This window comes from Heloderma suspectum, chromosome 4, assembly GCF_057233095.1.
Source record: "Heloderma suspectum isolate Gila_16-S chromosome 4, 16-S_ref, whole genome shotgun sequence".
In the NCBI taxonomy this organism is placed as follows: domain Eukaryota; kingdom Metazoa; phylum Chordata; class Lepidosauria; order Squamata; family Helodermatidae; genus Heloderma; species Heloderma suspectum.
In genome coordinates this window covers 113,345,739-113,363,804 of record NC_139461.1, presented here as the reverse complement: position 1 = coordinate 113,363,804, position 18,066 = coordinate 113,345,739, and the positions used below count along the sequence as shown (strand labels likewise).

General features: G+C 42.6%; 2 protein-coding genes across 6 annotated transcripts in view; one reads left to right on the top strand and one right to left on the bottom strand.

Annotated features, from left to right (window-relative positions):
- The window catches only part of LOC146347308 (testis expressed protein 56-like), a 44,778-nt gene extending 37,060 nt beyond the window's left edge, over positions 1-7,718 (top strand). The window contains exon 2 of one of the 2 annotated variants that reach the window (XR_014790252.1): positions 7,370-7,458. Coding sequence is in view for 1 of the 2 variants with exons in the window: in XM_084850446.1 (XP_084706572.1) it covers positions 7,370-7,634 (265 nt within the window). In the remaining variant the exon portion in view is untranslated. Of the gene's footprint in view, positions 1-7,369 lie in introns of both variants that reach the window. The other variant, XM_084850446.1, reaches the window with a different exon arrangement.
- ECI2 (enoyl-CoA delta isomerase 2) overlaps positions 4,456-18,066 on the bottom strand; it is a 52,512-nt gene continuing 38,901 nt past the window's right edge. For all 4 annotated transcript variants that reach the window (XM_084850441.1, XM_084850442.1, XM_084850443.1 and 1 more), the window contains exons 5-10: positions 17,697-17,766; positions 16,852-16,954; positions 13,333-13,453; positions 12,121-12,210; positions 11,285-11,428; positions 4,456-7,963 (exon numbers count right to left, since the gene is read on the bottom strand). In XM_084850441.1, the coding sequence (XP_084706567.1) occupies positions 7,808-7,963; positions 11,285-11,428; positions 12,121-12,210; positions 13,333-13,453; positions 16,852-16,954; positions 17,697-17,766 (684 nt within the window). In that variant the 3' untranslated portion in view covers positions 4,456-7,807. The remainder of the gene's footprint in view (positions 7,964-11,284; positions 11,429-12,120; positions 12,211-13,332; positions 13,454-16,851; positions 16,955-17,696; positions 17,767-18,066) is intronic.

Sequence of the window (18,066 nt, the reverse complement as noted above, 5' to 3'; positions counted from 1 at the left end):
CTTTAAGACTGAGGAAAGACTTATTCATTTCCTTAGTCCATTTCCATTTATCCAGTCTATCTTTCTGCAGCGCCTCATACAGCGGCCGCGCTGTCTCCCCATAGTTTGCTATCCATAGTCGGCAGAATCCGGTCAGCCCCAGGTAGGCCCTCAATTCGCGGGGGGACTTAGGGACAGGAGTGTCACGGATGACTTCGACTCTTTCTTGCCCTAGGCTCCGAGTCCCTTTAGTTAAGTGGTAGCCTAGGAATTTTACAGTTGGTTGGGCCAACTGTACTTTTTCTTTTGACACTTTATAACCCACCCCCCCGCTAGATGGTTGAGGAGGGAAACCGTCCCACTCAGGCACGCATTCTTGGCCTTGGCTGAAATCAAGAGGTCGTCACAGTACTGGAGGAGATGCACCTCTGAGTGCTGCTGGACCCAGGGTTCGAGATCCTTTTGGAGCTGCTGGCCAAAGACTACCGGTGAGAGATTCAGCCCCTGAGGGATTACTGTCCATGTCAATTGAACTTTTGACCCCCCCTCTGGGCTCTCCCATTCAAAGGTGAACAAAGGCCTTGAATCAGGGTGGAGGGGGATGCTGAAAAAGGCATCTTTTAGGTCTATGACAGTGAACCAGGCGTGCTCTTCCGGAATTCCTACAAGGAGGGTGTGTGGGTTGGGGACCACAGGATGGGGGGCCTCGATCTGCTGATTAATGAGCCGGAGGTCTTGCACTAAGCGAAAGCCCTTGCCCCCCCCTCCCCTTTTTGGCACAGCGATGATGGGCGTGTTATAGGGGGACATTATCTCAATGAGCCGGCCTTCTTCTCGGAGCTTTGTTATTACTGGTTGTAGGCTCTCCTTTCCTTGACGGAAAAGGGGATACTGAACAGGCCTTGCTCCCTCCTTGAGGGGAGGGGATACATGAACAGGCCCTGCTCCCTCCTTGAGGGGAATTTTGTATGGTGCTGCCGACTTGGCACGAGAGGCCCCTCCAATCCCGGCCCAAGCTAGAGGGTTGACTCTGTTTTCTATTAGGCTCCAGTCCTTGGTGGCCTCTGGGGTGGATTCTTCTGCAACCTTCAAAAGGGCCATTTGGTAGTTACTACTCTGCTGTTTAGGGAGCCGTATCTCCATCCTTCCGTCAGGAGTAAAAGCAATCTCAATTTGGAGTTTAGTCAATAAGTCCCTTCCTAGCAATGCCACCGGACAGGAGGGGGTACAGACAAATGCATGTTCTAGGTGTGTTTTCCCAACCTTGGTGAACAGGGGACGAGAGAGGGGCACTTGGGTTGCCCTTCCCTCGACCCCCATTATGGTGGTGAACCCCCCACCTCCCGTTGGGGACTCACTGAGGGGGAGGATGGACAGGGCGGCCCCTGTGTCCACAAGGGTTTTGTAGGAGCGGCCCCCAACCTTTATTTTGACATGGGGTCCCGTCTTGCCTCAGAGACGGCTAAGAGGGGGCCGGGCCCCGGTCTGTCCTAATCTCTTTCTTGTTCATACAGAACTCTCTCTGCTCCTCCCGTATTTTCCCCTCTCTCTTTCTGCTTCAAAGCCTCACAATCACGCTTCCAGTGCCCCATTTTCTTACAGAAGGCACATTGATCTTTCCCCAGGGGAGATCCCTTCCTTCCCCCTTTCCTCCCCTTTCTAGCTCCTTCTTTGTCAGGTCTAAGAAACGCAGCAAGGAGTTTGGCCTGCCTCTTGTCTTTTTCTTTTCCTTCTTCCTCTTCTCGCCTCTCATAAACCTTTTGAGCTACCTCAACTAAAACTCCTAGGTCAGCTGCCAACCCTCCTTCAACTTTTTGCAACTTCTTTCTGATGTCCTGGCAGCTATTTCCCACGAACTGAGTCGTGAGGATCCTTAAATTATTTGGATCATTCAAGTCAATGTCAGTATATTTAGCGAAGGCTTCCCTCAGCCTTTGGAGGAACACGGCAGGAGGTTCGTTTTTGTCTTGCTTTAGAGTCAGGACTTTTTGCAAATTGGGGGCCCTTCTCGCGGCTTGCTTCATGCCTGCTAAAATGAGCCGAAAATAGTCAGCATGTAAGTGTCTATGTGCCGCTGTGGCCACCCCCCAATTGGGTCGCCCTGTGGGCAGAACCTCTGCCATCTCCTCCTCAGTTGCCTGGGGATTTTCCTCCCTATACTTGGCTCGTGCCCCCGCAAGGATGGTTGGCTTTTGGCTGAGGAAACAGGTGTTCAATAGCATTTGTGTATCGTCCCATGTGGGGTTGTGAGTAAGCCTCACATTCTCCATCAGAGACAGGAGTAGCCCGGGATCCTCTTCAAAGGAGGGGGTAAATTGTTTCCAATTATACAAATCAGATGTCGTGAATGGGACATAAACAAACATCATCCCTTGAGGATATTGGGTGGTAGGGTCGGGGACTTCTCTGATGGGGAAGGTGAACTTCACCGGCGGTTGGGGGTCCTTTTGCAGGTTATAGTTAGGTCCCCCTTTTGCTTCTCTTTGTAGGACCTCCAATCTTTCCTCTAGGGAATGTAGACGATCTTGGAGAGTGTCCCGGCATTCAACTAGAGGGGTGGGGTCCTCTGGTACTATTTCGTGAGAGGGGTCCTTCTCGGGGGCATCTAACTGCTGGGCGGGCCCCTCAGGAGAAGGTGGTGGTTGCAACGGGCGCGGTCGCCCTGCGACGGCTGTCCCGTAGGAAGGAGGAAGCAATAGGTCCTCCGGTGCCGTGGCCACGACCCTAGGTGGTCCTTCTTTTGGTGGTTTCCTTTTGACCACCATGGGAAGGGCAAGGGACATGCATTCAACAACCCATGGAGCGGGCCTGCCGCCAAAGGGCACACAAGTTGCCCACGAATCAATATAAGGGAACTGGTCCCAACTTCCCCTCTGTGCTACTGTTGCTCGCACATCAGATACCAAGGTTGGGTCAAAAGACCCCTCGGGTGGCCATTTGGGTTCTAATATTGGCCATTCCCGGGTGCAAAAAAAGACAAGACGATCCTTTGTCATCTTAGTTCCATAATCCTGCTTAAAACGTGACCAACTGCGCAAACAACACTCCAAGGGCGTGTGGGACTTCTTCGCAGACTTAGATTGGGACCCGCCCATGACGGTGGGAATTTCAATCAGCAATTCTTGCGCTTCGCCCTCCTCTGACCCAGCCTGTCTCCAGGGTAGGGAAATGCAGATCGGGGCTCCCCACTCACTTCGCCCATAGGCGTCTCACACAATCACAAACACACCACCGTCCTGCGTTTATCCCCTAATGTAAGCTGTTTCACTTACCCCAAAAGCCTCTTCTGTCCCGCCCGCAGCTGCGTCCAGCTGCTTATTAATCCGCTGCCGGTGCCTAAAAGGAGTGATCACGTCTCCCTCTTCCTCTGGCGTTGGTCCCCAAGCGCCTCCGCCACCGCCGTCGTGAGGAGAAGGCAGTGTAAAACAACCGCCTGTGGCCACTTCTCCTCCACGGCCCCTCGGCTCAGCGCGAAGGGGACGCGCCCCAAAGCAGGATCTGAGTCACGGCACCAAATTGTTAGATAAAAAAAGTCCTTGCTTTCGGTTTAGAAGGATGCCAGGCAGGCAGCAGTGGATCCAACACTATTTTATTGAACGTTTTGCAAAACGGGTGCAGAGCAGTCTGGACCCCGAGACACGTGTGCAAAAGCCTTTTATACCATATCACTTCTATTGTTCTTGCCAGTAACCAATGAAACAGTCAGTACATCAGCTTACCAAGTCAATAGCCAATAAACAGTCAGTATCAGCTTACCAAGCTGTTAGTCATGAGCGCGTCATTATGGTTCTCCTTTTGGCTCCGCCCACATTTTTCCCGCCACTCAGGCTCCTACGTAACTGAGGCACCAACGGTTATGGAGTCTCTTTTTTCCTAACACTCTTCATCTTCACACAATCTTCCAAAGAATTAGTGGTGAATTTTATTGGCATATTTCCTGCTGCTTAATAACAACCCCAAGATATTACTGACATCCCAGCCAAGAAATAAGGAACTCAGATATTCCAGCTCTCTTCTTCTAATACGTATTTACTTCTTTGGTACATACTCCTGTTTCTTATGGGAGTTCACTCTTTTCTGTTCACCCAGTATAAATTTAGGATTTAGCCAAGTCATAGAGAGGCTATTAAAAACCTTACATTCAACCTCTAAAGCAATTCACCTGACAGCTAATTAAAAAGTCTGTTGTTAAAACTCTGAAAAGTATCTACCTGTAGAATTTGAGGCATCGAAATATGAAAAGCTAAGTGAATGGCCAGGAAATAATCAGGTCACACTTTCTTATGCAATGTTCTCTCTGGAACAGAACACCCTGTGCAATTTATACTTGTCAAAACACGGGAAACAGTGGAACAAAATAGAATCCCAAATATCATACTCTACGGCATTTTTCATGCTGCACAAAACAGCTCTTGAAAAAGGAGGAAAACCTACAGGAAGATGGAACTGAAAACTATTTTGAGCCCTTGGAATAGGAGAAAATCAAAATGTAATTCCAAAGAAAGAGAACAAAAATGTAAATCCAAGGACTTCTCTATTTTAAGTTATTTTCCTTCCAGTGTGTGGATTATGCATGTGTGACCTTGATGATCTGTTCTCCCTCTGATATGCAATCTCTCACAACCTGATCATGAAAACTCCCGGCTCACCTCTTTGGTTCTCCTATCTCAACACATCAAACTGGATTTTTTTTTCCTTCCATCAGAGACCTGTACAGACAGACATTTGTTTGACTGGAATATTTTTGTATGGGGAACTATATGTTCCAGTTCATTAGGCCACAATTACATCCTCAGTATTAGAAACCATCTCAAAATCTATCTCATATGCATACAAATAACTGCTACAAAACAGTGTCAAAAACCCCTTGAGTGGGTTGCCCCAATATGTTCCGCCTGTATTATCCTGTAGGGTTTGAGAATGAGACTGTTTTAGAGAACATTAACGGAAGGAACCACTCCCAAGGAACTATTTCTTTGTTATATATGTAGAATTTATAGTTAAAGATCAAACTACTCATGATCCTCAGTCACAGAAATGTTTTCCTCCAGAGTTTTTTGGTGTGATGAAAAACTGCAGTCTGGGACAGAGGATTACAGAAATCTGTGTGCATGGAAGAGGGGAGGGAAAAGGGTTCATCTCTTTCTCTGCAAGTAATTTTTCTTATTAAAAGTACCCCATTTAGTGGCATTGCTAGGCCTGGGACCATGGTGCCCTGGCCCTAAATCTATTTCCAGGGGGCCAGATCTATTCCTCAGATCCCTGTGTCCATTGATGCCAATAGACTATTTCTTAATTAAATAAATGGTGCTTAATTACCATGCACGGGGTAATTTTCAAGGGAGATTGCAGCTGGGGAGAGAAGGGTTAACCCTCTGCTCCCCACATTCTGCAACACCCACCCCCAGCAATTAAGCTTAGGAAAAAAACACACCTTCCATTGCTGTTAATGAAAGATTTTCTTCTAAACTTAATTTCTGGAGGTGTGGGGGAGGGAGTGGAATTTTCTTTCAGGAGGGAAAGAGGAAGAAGTGGGGAGGGGCAGAGAGAAGTGGGGAAAGGGACAGCAAGAGATTGCAAATTAATTGAAACTGAAGAGGAACTACTGATTTGGGATGATCTGGGGCAGGGTGCAAATTAATAGAAAAGTTTATTTAATTTGTGGCGATTTGGATGAGAAATTAATTGGCTGGCTTTGCCTTTTGTGAAATTTAAATACATCCTAGTAATTTTTTCTATGGACTTGAGCACGCTCTGGGAGACAGCGCAGGACAGGAAGGCCTGGCGTGCTATGGTCCATGGGGTCACGAAGAGTCGGACACGACTGAACGACTGAACAACAACAATTTTTTCTAAATATGCACATGTAGATATAAATTAGTACAGGTATATTTATGTCTTATGGGCCTGGGCCCCAAATATTTTAAGTGTCTTGCCCCCTGCAGGTGTTTTTTTTTAATAGGGAAGACCCACAGATCAGTTAGATATGAGCTCACTAATATTCCTAATGAATCTGCAGTGGAGGTGAAGAATAGATTTAAGGGACTAGATTTAGTAGATAGGGTCCCAGAAGAACTATGGACAGAAGTTCGCAACATTGTTCAGGAGGCGGCAACAAAAAACGTTCGAAAGAAAAAGAAAACCAAGATGGCTGTCTGCTGAGACACTGGAAGCAGCCCAAGAAAGAAGGAAAGCAAAAGGCAACAGTGATAGGGGGAGATATGCCGAATTAAATGCAGAATTCCAGAGGTTAGCCAGAAGAGATAAGGAATTATTTTTAAACAAGCAATGCGCGGAAGCGGAAGAAGATAATAGAATAGGAAGGACAAGAGACCTCTTCCAGAAAATTAGAAACATCGGAGGTAAATTCCAGGCAAAAATGGGTATGATCAAAAACAAAGATGGCAAGGACCTAACAGAAGCAGAAGAGATCAAGAAAAGGTGGCAAGAATATACGGAAGATCTGTATAGGAAGGATAATAATATCGGGGATAGATTTGACAGTGTGGTCAGTGAGCTAGAGCCAGACATCCTGAAGAGTGAGGTTGAATGGGCCTTAAGAAGCATTAAGAAGCGACTGAATGAATAAACAACAACATGTGAGGGAGAAAAAAAAAGATACATGTACATGTAACTTTTCCCCCACAAGGTGAAGAGCAGCTGGGGGGTGGGGGGGTGCAAGAAGAAAAATGACCAACAGAGAACAATATAAATGCACACACACAATTCTGCTCCAGACTACAACTTTCTGGGTGTGTGTGTACGTACAGCTTGCATACATATACAGTTCTCTAATGGGGAAAACTCGGGAGAGGATTTTCAACAGGATAATAATGCATGATAAAGGGTAACCCCCCCTCTTTTTCCAGTGGTGTTGTCTGAATCTGGGTCACATCCACATCTACACTATAGGCCAAATATTTACTATAGGCCAAAATTTAAAAGAGGTGAATCTCCATCATCTTGCTCTAGTAATTAGGGCCAAACTAGACAAGCAGCAACTCCTGCAATGCAGATATGATGCTACAAGTGTTTGCAGAATGAAACTCCTCAGCAAAACCTAACAAACATCCTTTTAGATTTTACCGTTAATAAAAAAGCAACACAAAAGCCCTTCGTTCATGGCTTCAGACTTTATCATTTCTCAGCTTAAAGGAAGACATTGGTTCTAGAATCAGATCTAAAGACCAAAGATGTCACAAGTGCCCACCACAGTTTTTAAAGGATTATATTATGTACTGATGAAGTGTCACATAACATAGCAAAGTACATGGAACTGTTATACAGTCATAAAGCATTTGCCCTTACCACAAGCATTTGTAAATACATATTTTAATTCAAATTTTCTAATACAAATAGGGTTGTCTTCTTTTTTTCCCTTCCACAACAGATGGACACCAAACAGTATGTCAACTCAATATGACCAACAATCAGTTATTGAAGAGCTTGCAAAATTTGGTGACATTGAATCAGTGACCCCCTTTGGAAGACAAACAGTCATTGTCATATTCAAAGAGATCTGCTCTGCATGCAAAGCAGTGAGCGCTTTTCCACCTAACAGCCCAGAGAAAGGTATGCGTTGTTTTTGGCATCACAAATTCATGTCCAAATACAAAAGACCAAAATTCCGAAAGATAAACCCTCTGCAACATTAGCAGCCTAGTGTTTACAGCAACCATGTCATCAATATATTAAAAGGATTACCCTTCTCAGCATTAAGGCACACTCTAGATATGTATTCAAAGTATTAATTTAATAACCATTGTTCTTGTAGTAAGGGGATGGAAATTAGTTTTGCATCAATTTATTTTGCATGGTTGGCAAGGGATTAAAGCTTTGACTTCTTCTGAAAGAAGCTCATAACAGCATTCATGCACTCATCAGACAGCCATCTTTCTTTGAGACACTCACACTCCTGAGAATTAACTTCATGCAGCTTTTCCTTTTCCATGCCTCGTATTAGCTGCTTGGAGACTGCCAAGGACTGGAGAGAGAAAGAGAGAAATGAAAGGCCCACAGTTAGTGTGGAACACACAGTTCCAAACTGCATTTCTCTAAGGCTGAAGCTATGTATTACAAGGTACACATAAAGTCCTAAATCCATGTTTGGCTGGTAATATTAATGCAGGTTGTGGAGGGGGGTGGGGGGTTACAGAGCAGAGACTGCAGGGAGAATTGGCAAATGCAAAGGGGTTGCTTACCCTTCCCCCAGGCAACCCCTCTACCCAACCATCTACCCTGCAACTGGGCTCCAACACTGCAAGTAACCTCACCTGGGGGGAAACATCCTGGAGATAGAGCTGGAGGAAGTGAAGCAAGTGAAGAAAGGGTTAAGGACTTCCTTTCCAATGCCTCCATGTTAGAATTACCTGGCAACCATCCATTTTTGGATCATGTTTGCTGAGGTTCTAGCCTAAGGCTGCATGCATGGTATAATAAAAGACAATGAACTCACTGTGTTCTACTCCATGCATGAAACATTATAGTAGGGATGGGCAAACATGGAATGTTCAAGTTCATGTAGGTTCTCCAAATTCTTCCTTGAAGCTTGTTTCACCTCATTTGTGTTCCTGAACATGAGTGTCCTTGTTTTTCAATCGGGAAAAATGTGCATTTTTAAAAGTGCAAAATTTTCACCCAAATGCACATTTTCCTGACCAAAAATGTGCATTTCCCCCCATAGGCTAAAGTGTGAAATTGCAAATTTGGTGGAAATTTGTGCAAATGCACTTTCAAACATGAATGCAAGTTCAGGAAATTGCAAAAATGTCCTGAGAATTGTGTTCCTGTTCACGTTCAGGGTTTTGAACAGTACATGTTTGCATGATTTGTGAACAGGAACAAAATTCTTGTACATCCCTAGATTATAGTGCACCATGAAGACATAGCAGAGCAAATTCTCCCCCGTTTATACAGTGGCAAGACAACAGCCACAAGTGCCCTTGTTCAGATATGCAAGAGGAAAAGTGTGTGGAGAGCAGGGTAAGGCAAATAATACTGGTTGCCCCATGCCTCTGTGTTTCTAATATTAATTCCTACAGCACAGTGCAAAGCATTTCAGTCAGTACAAAATGCTTACCAGAGTTAAACTGAGGATTGGCACATAGTGTGAATAGTTACAAAAAGAGCCTCAATCCTTAAACCATGAACAGATGAAAGTAATTCTATATAAGCATGATTTAACTACAATTTGGATTCAAGCAGATTTATGGTGCAATCCTATATACATGTAATCAGAGGTAAACCACACTGGTTTCAGTGGTGCATCACCTCAGGTATATGTGTACAGGATTGCAGCCTTAATGTCTTTTGATTTGTGGATTGTTTGTAAAGTATTTACAGGGATTGACCCAGGACAATGTCCAAAGCAGGGCTAACATGGGTATTGTTAAAATTAACTTGGTTATAAATGGGATAGTTTCAGGCTGTTGCTAGAATTTATCTTCTCAAACTTCCAAGCAGAGAGAAAGTAATATGGGTTAAGGAAAAAAGCTTTTCTTATTGGAAAATAACTCATATTTGGGTTATTTTCCTAAGCTGTTTAATCTACTCTACACACATGATCTGAGAAGAACTAAGCAATTGTATTCCACAGTGAAGTCTAATATTGTAAAATTAAGACTTTCATATGGTGTAGATCCTAACAACATGTGAATCAGAATATTAAAATCATTTTATTTTTAAAAAATTGACCTCTGTGACGAGAAAACTGTTAATGACAACAGAAGTTATTCAAGTGATCGGGTCAATCAATAAATCATTTTTTAAAAAAGGTCAAAGTGACAGATGAAAGCCACATAATCAGTATTGTTCTATTGCCTGGCAGGAAGAAAAAGAACAAAAAAAAATATCAAAGGACCTGAAAAGGGCCCAAGATATGTGTTTGAAGATGAAGTATCCATAAGGCCCTAAATAGCTTTAGTCTAGCAGTCCTCAAGGAACATGAGCCCCCCACCTTCACAAACTTGGGGAGAGACCATGCTTAAATTACTCTCATGAGAAAAGTATGCTCAGCCAGGATAGCCCAGCACAAGCACTCTCTGAAGCCACCCAAACTATGCTGTACATTGCACCAACTAAGTCCAGCTGAACCTATACCTATGATTTTTTTTTAAATTAAACCTGTAAAATACAATGCACAATGGAAGAGTTCAGAGATTTTACCAATTATATCTGTATCAGTGATTAGGAACATCTTAACCTTAAATATTAATATAACCATAATACAAAAAGGTTAAGGAATATAACTATTTACTATTATTAAAATATTAAAGTATCAAGAAAAACAACAACACGCATCTTTAATTTGCAAGCTAAAAGGAAAAAAACACACCAAAACACACATCCCCATTTAACAGCCACCTAGGGATGTACGGACTGTGTAAAATCCATTCCATCTGTGTTTCACAGACTGTCAGGTGCCTTTCATTCTGTCGTCCACCCATCAACGGAACTGATATTTTTGTTTCTGAATTTGCAGAAATGCACATTTGCGCAAATTTGAAAGGTGTGAATGTCCAAATTCCCACAAAATGTACAGTTTCATCCTTCAGCCTATGGGATAAATGCGTATCTGGGTTTTTTTATTTTGCATTTTTTCTAGGACAGAATTTTCACAAACTTTTGGGAAGTTAGAAAACCAGTCCACAAGTCCACAGAATCCACCCAATGGGGAAAGCTGGTCCACTACAGAATCTGCGGGTTGGGCTCATGAAAATCTGAACTCATTTGGCTCCGCTGTGGATTTCTCCGACATCCCTATAACCACCATGCCTGTGATTTTTATATATTTTTATTTTTAGGTATCAATGTAAAGCATTTCTTTTCAGATAAGGCTTAACAGCTGTTTTGCAATTTTATGAACAAGTTTTATCATAGTAGGTTTTTGTCATTTTAAAAATATGTTTATTGACTGTTAGATTTCAATATCTAGGATAAAATCAAAGTGTTAGTTGAAATGCAGTGTTTTGCTCTCCACCCCCACATGTGCTTTGATTTATGTTCTATTTTCCTGTATAAATCTTTTGTTTTACTGTTTCCTTGTCCTTGGGCAACAGAAAACTTGTGCCAGATATGCAGTCTTGAGGATATCAAGTTCAAATCATTTTATATTGTATCTATCTATTACATTTTATATTGTATCTATGAAAATAATGTGTGGTAGGTTGGAAGGCCACCAGAATTAAATGTGAAAGGTTTGCAAAGATCTGCAGCAAATAAACTGATAGAACAAATGTGTTAGAAAGAAGCTGAGCAAACCATATGCTTACAAGCTTAGGAAATAAGTAATTTTTTAAACACTAACATTTCTGGGAAGGCATGCATAAACTTTCAGCCTTGTCCACACTTCTTTCTGGAAAGTATTGTCAGGGAAAACCTCTGTCACAAGCCCATGTGAACAGGCTTCTGCAGCAGTCAGCTTCTTGTTGAAAAGCAGCAACTCACTGGCCTGCATGAAAGGAAAAAGAGAAACTGTTTCTTGTGTAAAATACTAGCAGCAAACAGAACAATGCATAACTCTCCATTCTGACTTGTTCTTTCATAGTAATTTGCTAACTTTGGTGCTCTCTGTTAAATATGCCGAGAAGGGATTATAGCTCAGTGGTAGAGTACATGCTTGGCATGCAGAGAATCCCAAGTTCAGTCCTTGGCATCTCCAGTTAAAAGGATAAGGTATTAGGTGACGGGGAAATAATCTCTGTCTTATACCATGGAGAGCCAGAGTCAGACTAGTAGATTGACAAATAGTCTTTGACCTGATATAAGGCAGCTCTGTATGTTCCCATTTATTCAGTAACATTCTCAGCTGCTGGAAGTGTTGTGAGCATGAATGCTTTCTAGGGCAGTGCTGAATTGGGTACCAAAGCTATCAGAAGCCTCATATACCAACTATTTCTGACTACAGCTTATAATACCGTTTGGCATGCTACCTGGTAGGTAGATTGGAGTATTATATGAAGGTACAATAGTAGCCAGTCCATGTTGTCCCAAAGAAAGTAAGTTCTTGTGATGACATAGTCTGACTCCTTTCTTGGTGTTTAATGAATCTACCTGAGCAAAACCTAGAAGGAACTTCTCCCACAACAACCATCAGAGAAAATCTATCTATGTATCTATCGATCTATCAATCATATATTTTACCTTGGCTAAGCCCATAATTTTTGGAAACATGTACGATGAACATCCTTCTGGACTCTGACCCAGGTTGCTGAAGGGTGTGTGAAATGTAGCCTGTGGAAGAAAGAGACTCTCCATTTAGAATGTTAACTTGTCACTTTCAAATGAAATGACATACAGTCTAGCTGTCCTTATACATCTTGGGTAATAATGGCAATTGCATTATGGACACTGGAGGGCTTCTAAACATGCTGTTAGGTAATATGTTTGGCCCCTAGCTACATAAGTTAGCATTTCTGCCCTCTGTATGTAACACAAAAGGACAGCAAAACCAGCCTTTGACTTCTCAGACACAATTGATCAGCTATTCAATTACAGCTCTCATCTAGAACAATAACAAGGATATCTTAGGACATGCACTCGACACACTAGAGTTCAAAGTTCTTTGCATGATTGACAGGGCTCAGATGTAATCAATGACCATTCATCTTTTAAACCACCACGAGATTGATATTTATACATTTGACAACTTAAACAGACAAAAAGTATTCTATATTTCCAAATCTGATGAAATAGAAAAGAAATAGAAGTATACCTACACTAATCCTAAATGTCTATTTGGATCAATGCAGGAAAACATTGCACAAAAATATTTTTTACCCACAGCTCATGTAAATCCCTTTCCCATCTGAACCTTAGCTGCTGGGAGAAAACCAGTGCAAAGAGAGCAGGGGAAGCGTTGTGCTTTCCGCCTAATTCCAGCTTGCAATTCAAAGGGAGTAAAGGGGGAAGTTCCTGCTCACATTTCCCCCACCTCCTCACTTCATACAAATCCCATTCCTACACCTGCTGGAAGAAGGCAGGTGCAAACTGCTTGCAGTCCAAAGAGAATGATGGAAGAATGACATGCCAGCTCAGAGCCATCTTGGCTATTGATGCTTAGATGAACTCACAGGGGAGGGGAGCAAGTTCCATCCAGCAGTCTCTTTCAGGTAATATTTCTAATAATCACAACTAACACAAAGGCAAGAAAACGGAGCCGGCAGGATACAACTGTGTTTTTTAAATGAATTTTACTGCAATGCTGTTGTTGTTTGATACTGCTAGCTGCCTTGAGTCTCTATTGGGAAAGAAAGGCAGTCTACAAACTGAATAAATAAAACTGTATTCTAAGTAACTTCTATCTGTATAAGGTCTTATCATTGGAGGCTGGGGGCAGTCATGCAGAAGACTTACTCTGTCAGTAGCATATACAATGTCAAACAGCCCAAGGACAGTTACTGAGATCCCAACAGCTGGCCCATTCACCACAGCAATTAATGGCTTAGGAAAATCAATAAAATGTTTAACAAAGTCTCTGGAAATAGAAAGGAACAAAATTTGATTGTACACAGCAGGACAGTCTTTGTCACTGTCAGCAATTTCTCCATGTCACAATAAACATACCAACTATAGTGGAATGATGCCATACAATGTAATGCAGGACATTACACCTTCCCTGAGGAAACAGTGCCAAATGATTCCACAATATCCAGTGCAAACGCTGATACTTCCTCTTCCCTTTTGACTTTCATGGATGGTTCTCGTTAATGCCTGCTCTCAACATAAACTACAAAAGCTATGGAAAATGCCACCTTCTTCAATAAAAAGTACTGGGTATTTCTCATGCCATTGCCCAATACATCTCTCACATCCTCAGCCATTTTGTGTTTTGCAGCCTAAAGGCAAAGCTCCTTCATTTCCATTGACTAACTTCTATCATGCTGTGATGCCTCACAGTGAATCACACTAATAATGCTCCTATTTCCCTGAATCTCTCCAAAGGGCCTGTAAAGTGGGTTTAATTTCTTCAGGGATTTTTCTTTTGTTTAAAGTCATCTCATAATATAATGGGTACTTTGCCTTGTAAAATGAATTGTGGAAAGGCAGTCTATAAGAGTAAATAAATATGAATACATAATGTCAGCCTCTTAAACTTGGAAGGATTTCACAGTATTCGGAAGATCCAACTGGTGTTTTAAGATAAAGGGCAGTGCTAACTTTGTCCCGCTCAATCAATGTAAGGTGGGCATTTGTGTGCTCACACTGATTGACTGTGCTAAGACAACCCATTATTTTAATGGGGCTTTGTGTTTCCCTGAGAACTTTAATGAATATAAGGGTGAAATGCTATGCATGTTTAGAAATAAAAAAAAGTCCTACAACTCCCAGCATATCCCAGCCAGCTCGGCAAGCTGGGGCATCATGGGAGTTGTAGGACTTGTTTCTGTCTAAACATGCATAGGATTGCACCCTTAGGGGGTTAAACTGTTCTGCACTCTCCCTCTCCTTTTAGGACATGGGCATGGAACCATTTTCACCCTGAGGGCCAAATTGTCCCTGGGCTAGGACATCAGGGACCACATGCCAGAAGTAGGGATCTCTGGTGTGTGGGGAAATCTGGCCCTCTTGGGACTTGATGGATCTCCCGGGAGCCCCTGCCCTTGGCATGTGTTTGCAAGCTGAGCCACGGGCTTCCCGCTGGAACTCGCAGACTCCCAGACACGGGCCCCAGGAGGGAGAAGGGGAGACTTGCGTACAGTATAGCTGGCAATGGCGACAAAGGTCTGCAAGCTGGCCCAACGTGACCTGTCTTGAGTTGGGCCAGCTCACGGACAAGCAGGCTGGAGTCTGGGGGGCCGAGCTGCCAAAGGTTTGGTGGACTTGACCTCTCCCCCAGACAGATTCCTCTGCCATCCCTAGGCAGAAGTAGGTGGGCCATTGTCCAATGTCAGTGGAGCCACTGCTGGCATACCCCTCCCAGTTCTCTCTCTCAATCTGCCCTACACACACGAACCTGTGCAGCAGTAAGGCAGGGGAAAGGACTCGTCTCCAATATGCAGCAGATGAGAGATAAGCCTTTTCCCCTGTCTCTTCACTGGGGCAGGGGAAAGGGGTGGGGCCAGGGGAAGAAGAATAATGGATAGGATGGGGAGCCCCTATGGGCTGTATTTGGCCCATGAGCCAGAGGTTCCCCACTCCTGTTTCCAGAGGTAGGTACAATCAATGATAACAGGACAAACAGGAAGTTCGTCAAAGAAGTACTTCCTGATATGGGGGCTTCTGCCTGGTTTCACCTTGCAGTCCAAAGGGAGTGGCGGGATAATTCCAATTCACCCCGCCTCATGCAAATATCTTTTGACATCAACTTCAGGCACCACTATTTTGGAGAGATGGTTGCTCTACTGACTAGATTAGCAGAGATCATAAAGGAAAATCCCTTTGTCCCCTGAAAAGGTGTTGACTGCGGGGGACCATTGCTCTGATTCAGATCACCCACAAACCTAATCATGTGAAGCTCCCTTAATCTTCCAGTCCCAAGATCTCAGATAAGGGTGTACTGACTCATAACCTGCAGTTGTAACGAAATGAATCATATTTTTTAAGGAAGATCTCAAATTGGAACAAATCTCATCATTATGGTCATGTCCATATAGGAACTTAGCACACTCCTAATTTGGTACCTCAGAGCCCCCTATGATATTACACTTTTGGAACTACATCTTAACACTCTGAGTACAGGGGGCCAGGTACAAAATGGCACAAGACACGAATCTGTGTCATGTTAGAACACAAGTCTATGATGCAAATTAAGTCTATGATGTAAAGCTCCTTATGCATTTCTGCAAGTCGTGTCAGTTTTGCATATGAAAATTCACATCTTTGAGAGTTCTGTACCAGATTCTGTAATCCCTTTTTAAAACATGATAGCATAAATAGACTGTCACAACCAACCTTTACAGAAAAATTGGTAATGCAGAAAGTAGTATTAGCATATACACATACATACTATCTTAAAGGGGGGGGGGGATTGCATATCTTTTTATCACACTGACTGTGCCAACTCCACAATGCCCCTAGTGTGGTGTATGGAAAAATGAAAATCAGTGCAGAGAAAGCCCAGGCACTGCAGGGATTTTGAGATAACATGGGTATGCTGAGTAGTGAACTCAAGAGTCAAGGAACTCCATGAGCAGGCATGCTTTAAACTGAAACCTTTACCTTACCCTTGGGGATGCAGAAATGATTCTTTCTTGGTTTTGGGAGGATCATTAAAACACAATTTAAGAATGCCATAATTAGCTGAAGTTTATATATATCCCACAGGATCCCCTATCTAAGTTAAGTCTTTCCACTTGCAATTTAGTTTTATAAATTATAGAAGGATTGTTATTTAGATCACTGACTAATGTGTTTAAGATTTTATAGAGATCATCATAGGTCAGGAATAATGGGTCAGTATGTTAACAAACAATTTTACAAAGATGTATAAGATCCTCCTCAATTGTGTTTTTATTAGCAACTTGCAAAGAGAAAACAAACAAATGAATTCCAGGAAATAACACTAAAATGAAACTTGGCCTTCCACAACATGGTGCCCACTAGCTGTTTTGGACTACAACTCCGCGCATTCCTGGCCATTGGCCATGTTGGCTGGAAATGGTAGGAGTTGCAGTTCAACACATCTGGAGGACACGACATTGGGGAGAGCTGATGTATCTTGCATTTTCCAAGGCCACAGAATTTTTATCCTATTCAAAATATACACACCAGTTGGCCTTCTGTGATTAAAGCCTATTTCCAGCATGCTAGGAGTTGTAGGACTTTTTTCTTTCTAAACATGTACAGGATTGCATCCTAAAATGCTTTGTTTCTATCCCACAACATATCTTGTATATTTATTATGCATTTCAGCCAATATAAAACAAGTCTTACTTGAGCAGCACTGCACCATTCTTTGCTACCTCCTCTAATCCATCTTCTGGGAGATTGGTAAAATTGTTCAGGTCATTTCCGCTACAGTAGTAATCTCCATTACCTGTAGACAAGCACACACCAACACTTCTGAACAGCTGAAATACACAACTGGGAAATAGCTATATTATGCTTGCAAAAATACGTTCTGCGTCAAAACATTCTGCTTATTATGGGCATGATCCAACAAAAGTCCCAGACTTTTATGTCCCATTGATTTCAAATTTGCCATATACATACACAGATGCCTTGGATAAGGGGCTCTGTGCCCCTTTCTTGACCTTCCTACTCTGGGTCTTGCACTGTTTCACTTTCTGCCTTCTGGGACGCATGTCACCTTCAGACTTGTACTGCCTCCTCAGTGTCCTTTGCAGGCATAGTGCCTAAGGAAAACGCCCCATCTATTGAATGGCAATAAGCTATCTATATTTATTAAAAGCTACCAACACTATTATCTTCTGTCAAAGGAAATGGCAGGATGTTAGTTAGAAATAGATAAATGGTAAGCAAGCAGAACTTGAAATAAAGCTGAAAAATCATCTTGAAAATATTTTACGCTGGTGTTTTTGGAAAGCTGTCAGCTCTGAGAAAAGAAATGTATTTTACTTTCTGTTTGTACACAAGACTTTTGTTTTAGCTACTTACGGATAAACTAGTACCAGCATATCTAGATTTAAATTACAGGCTAAAAAATAGCATGTGTACATCTTACTCCTGTTGATCACAAGAAAATATACACATATTATAATTTTGAAAATATACCCTAAAAAAATAAAATGTGGCAGAGAAGACAGTGAACGGTGTACCTGTCAGGACCGTTATAACAGAGTCATCCTTTGCTGCTTCCTCAAGTGCTGCAATAATTTCATTGTACATCTGCACAGAAGGATGAAAAAGTAAAAATAAGTACCATTTGATCCATTTGACCCTGAAGAAAGATAGAGAAAGAACGTTTGTGGATAGTTAGACTTAAGGCTCTACTACGTTGGCAGACTGTGGGCATAATCCAGACCGGGAGAACACAAGGGGCACCTTTTCTCATCTGCAAGAATTGCTCCAGGCATATAGAACATTCCAGCTAATAAGAAAGGAAGTTCCTGAATATGCAGGACACTGGATTGTGCTCGCTTTGTAGCAGAATCCTGCAAAAAACACACACACAAAAACCTCATGTGG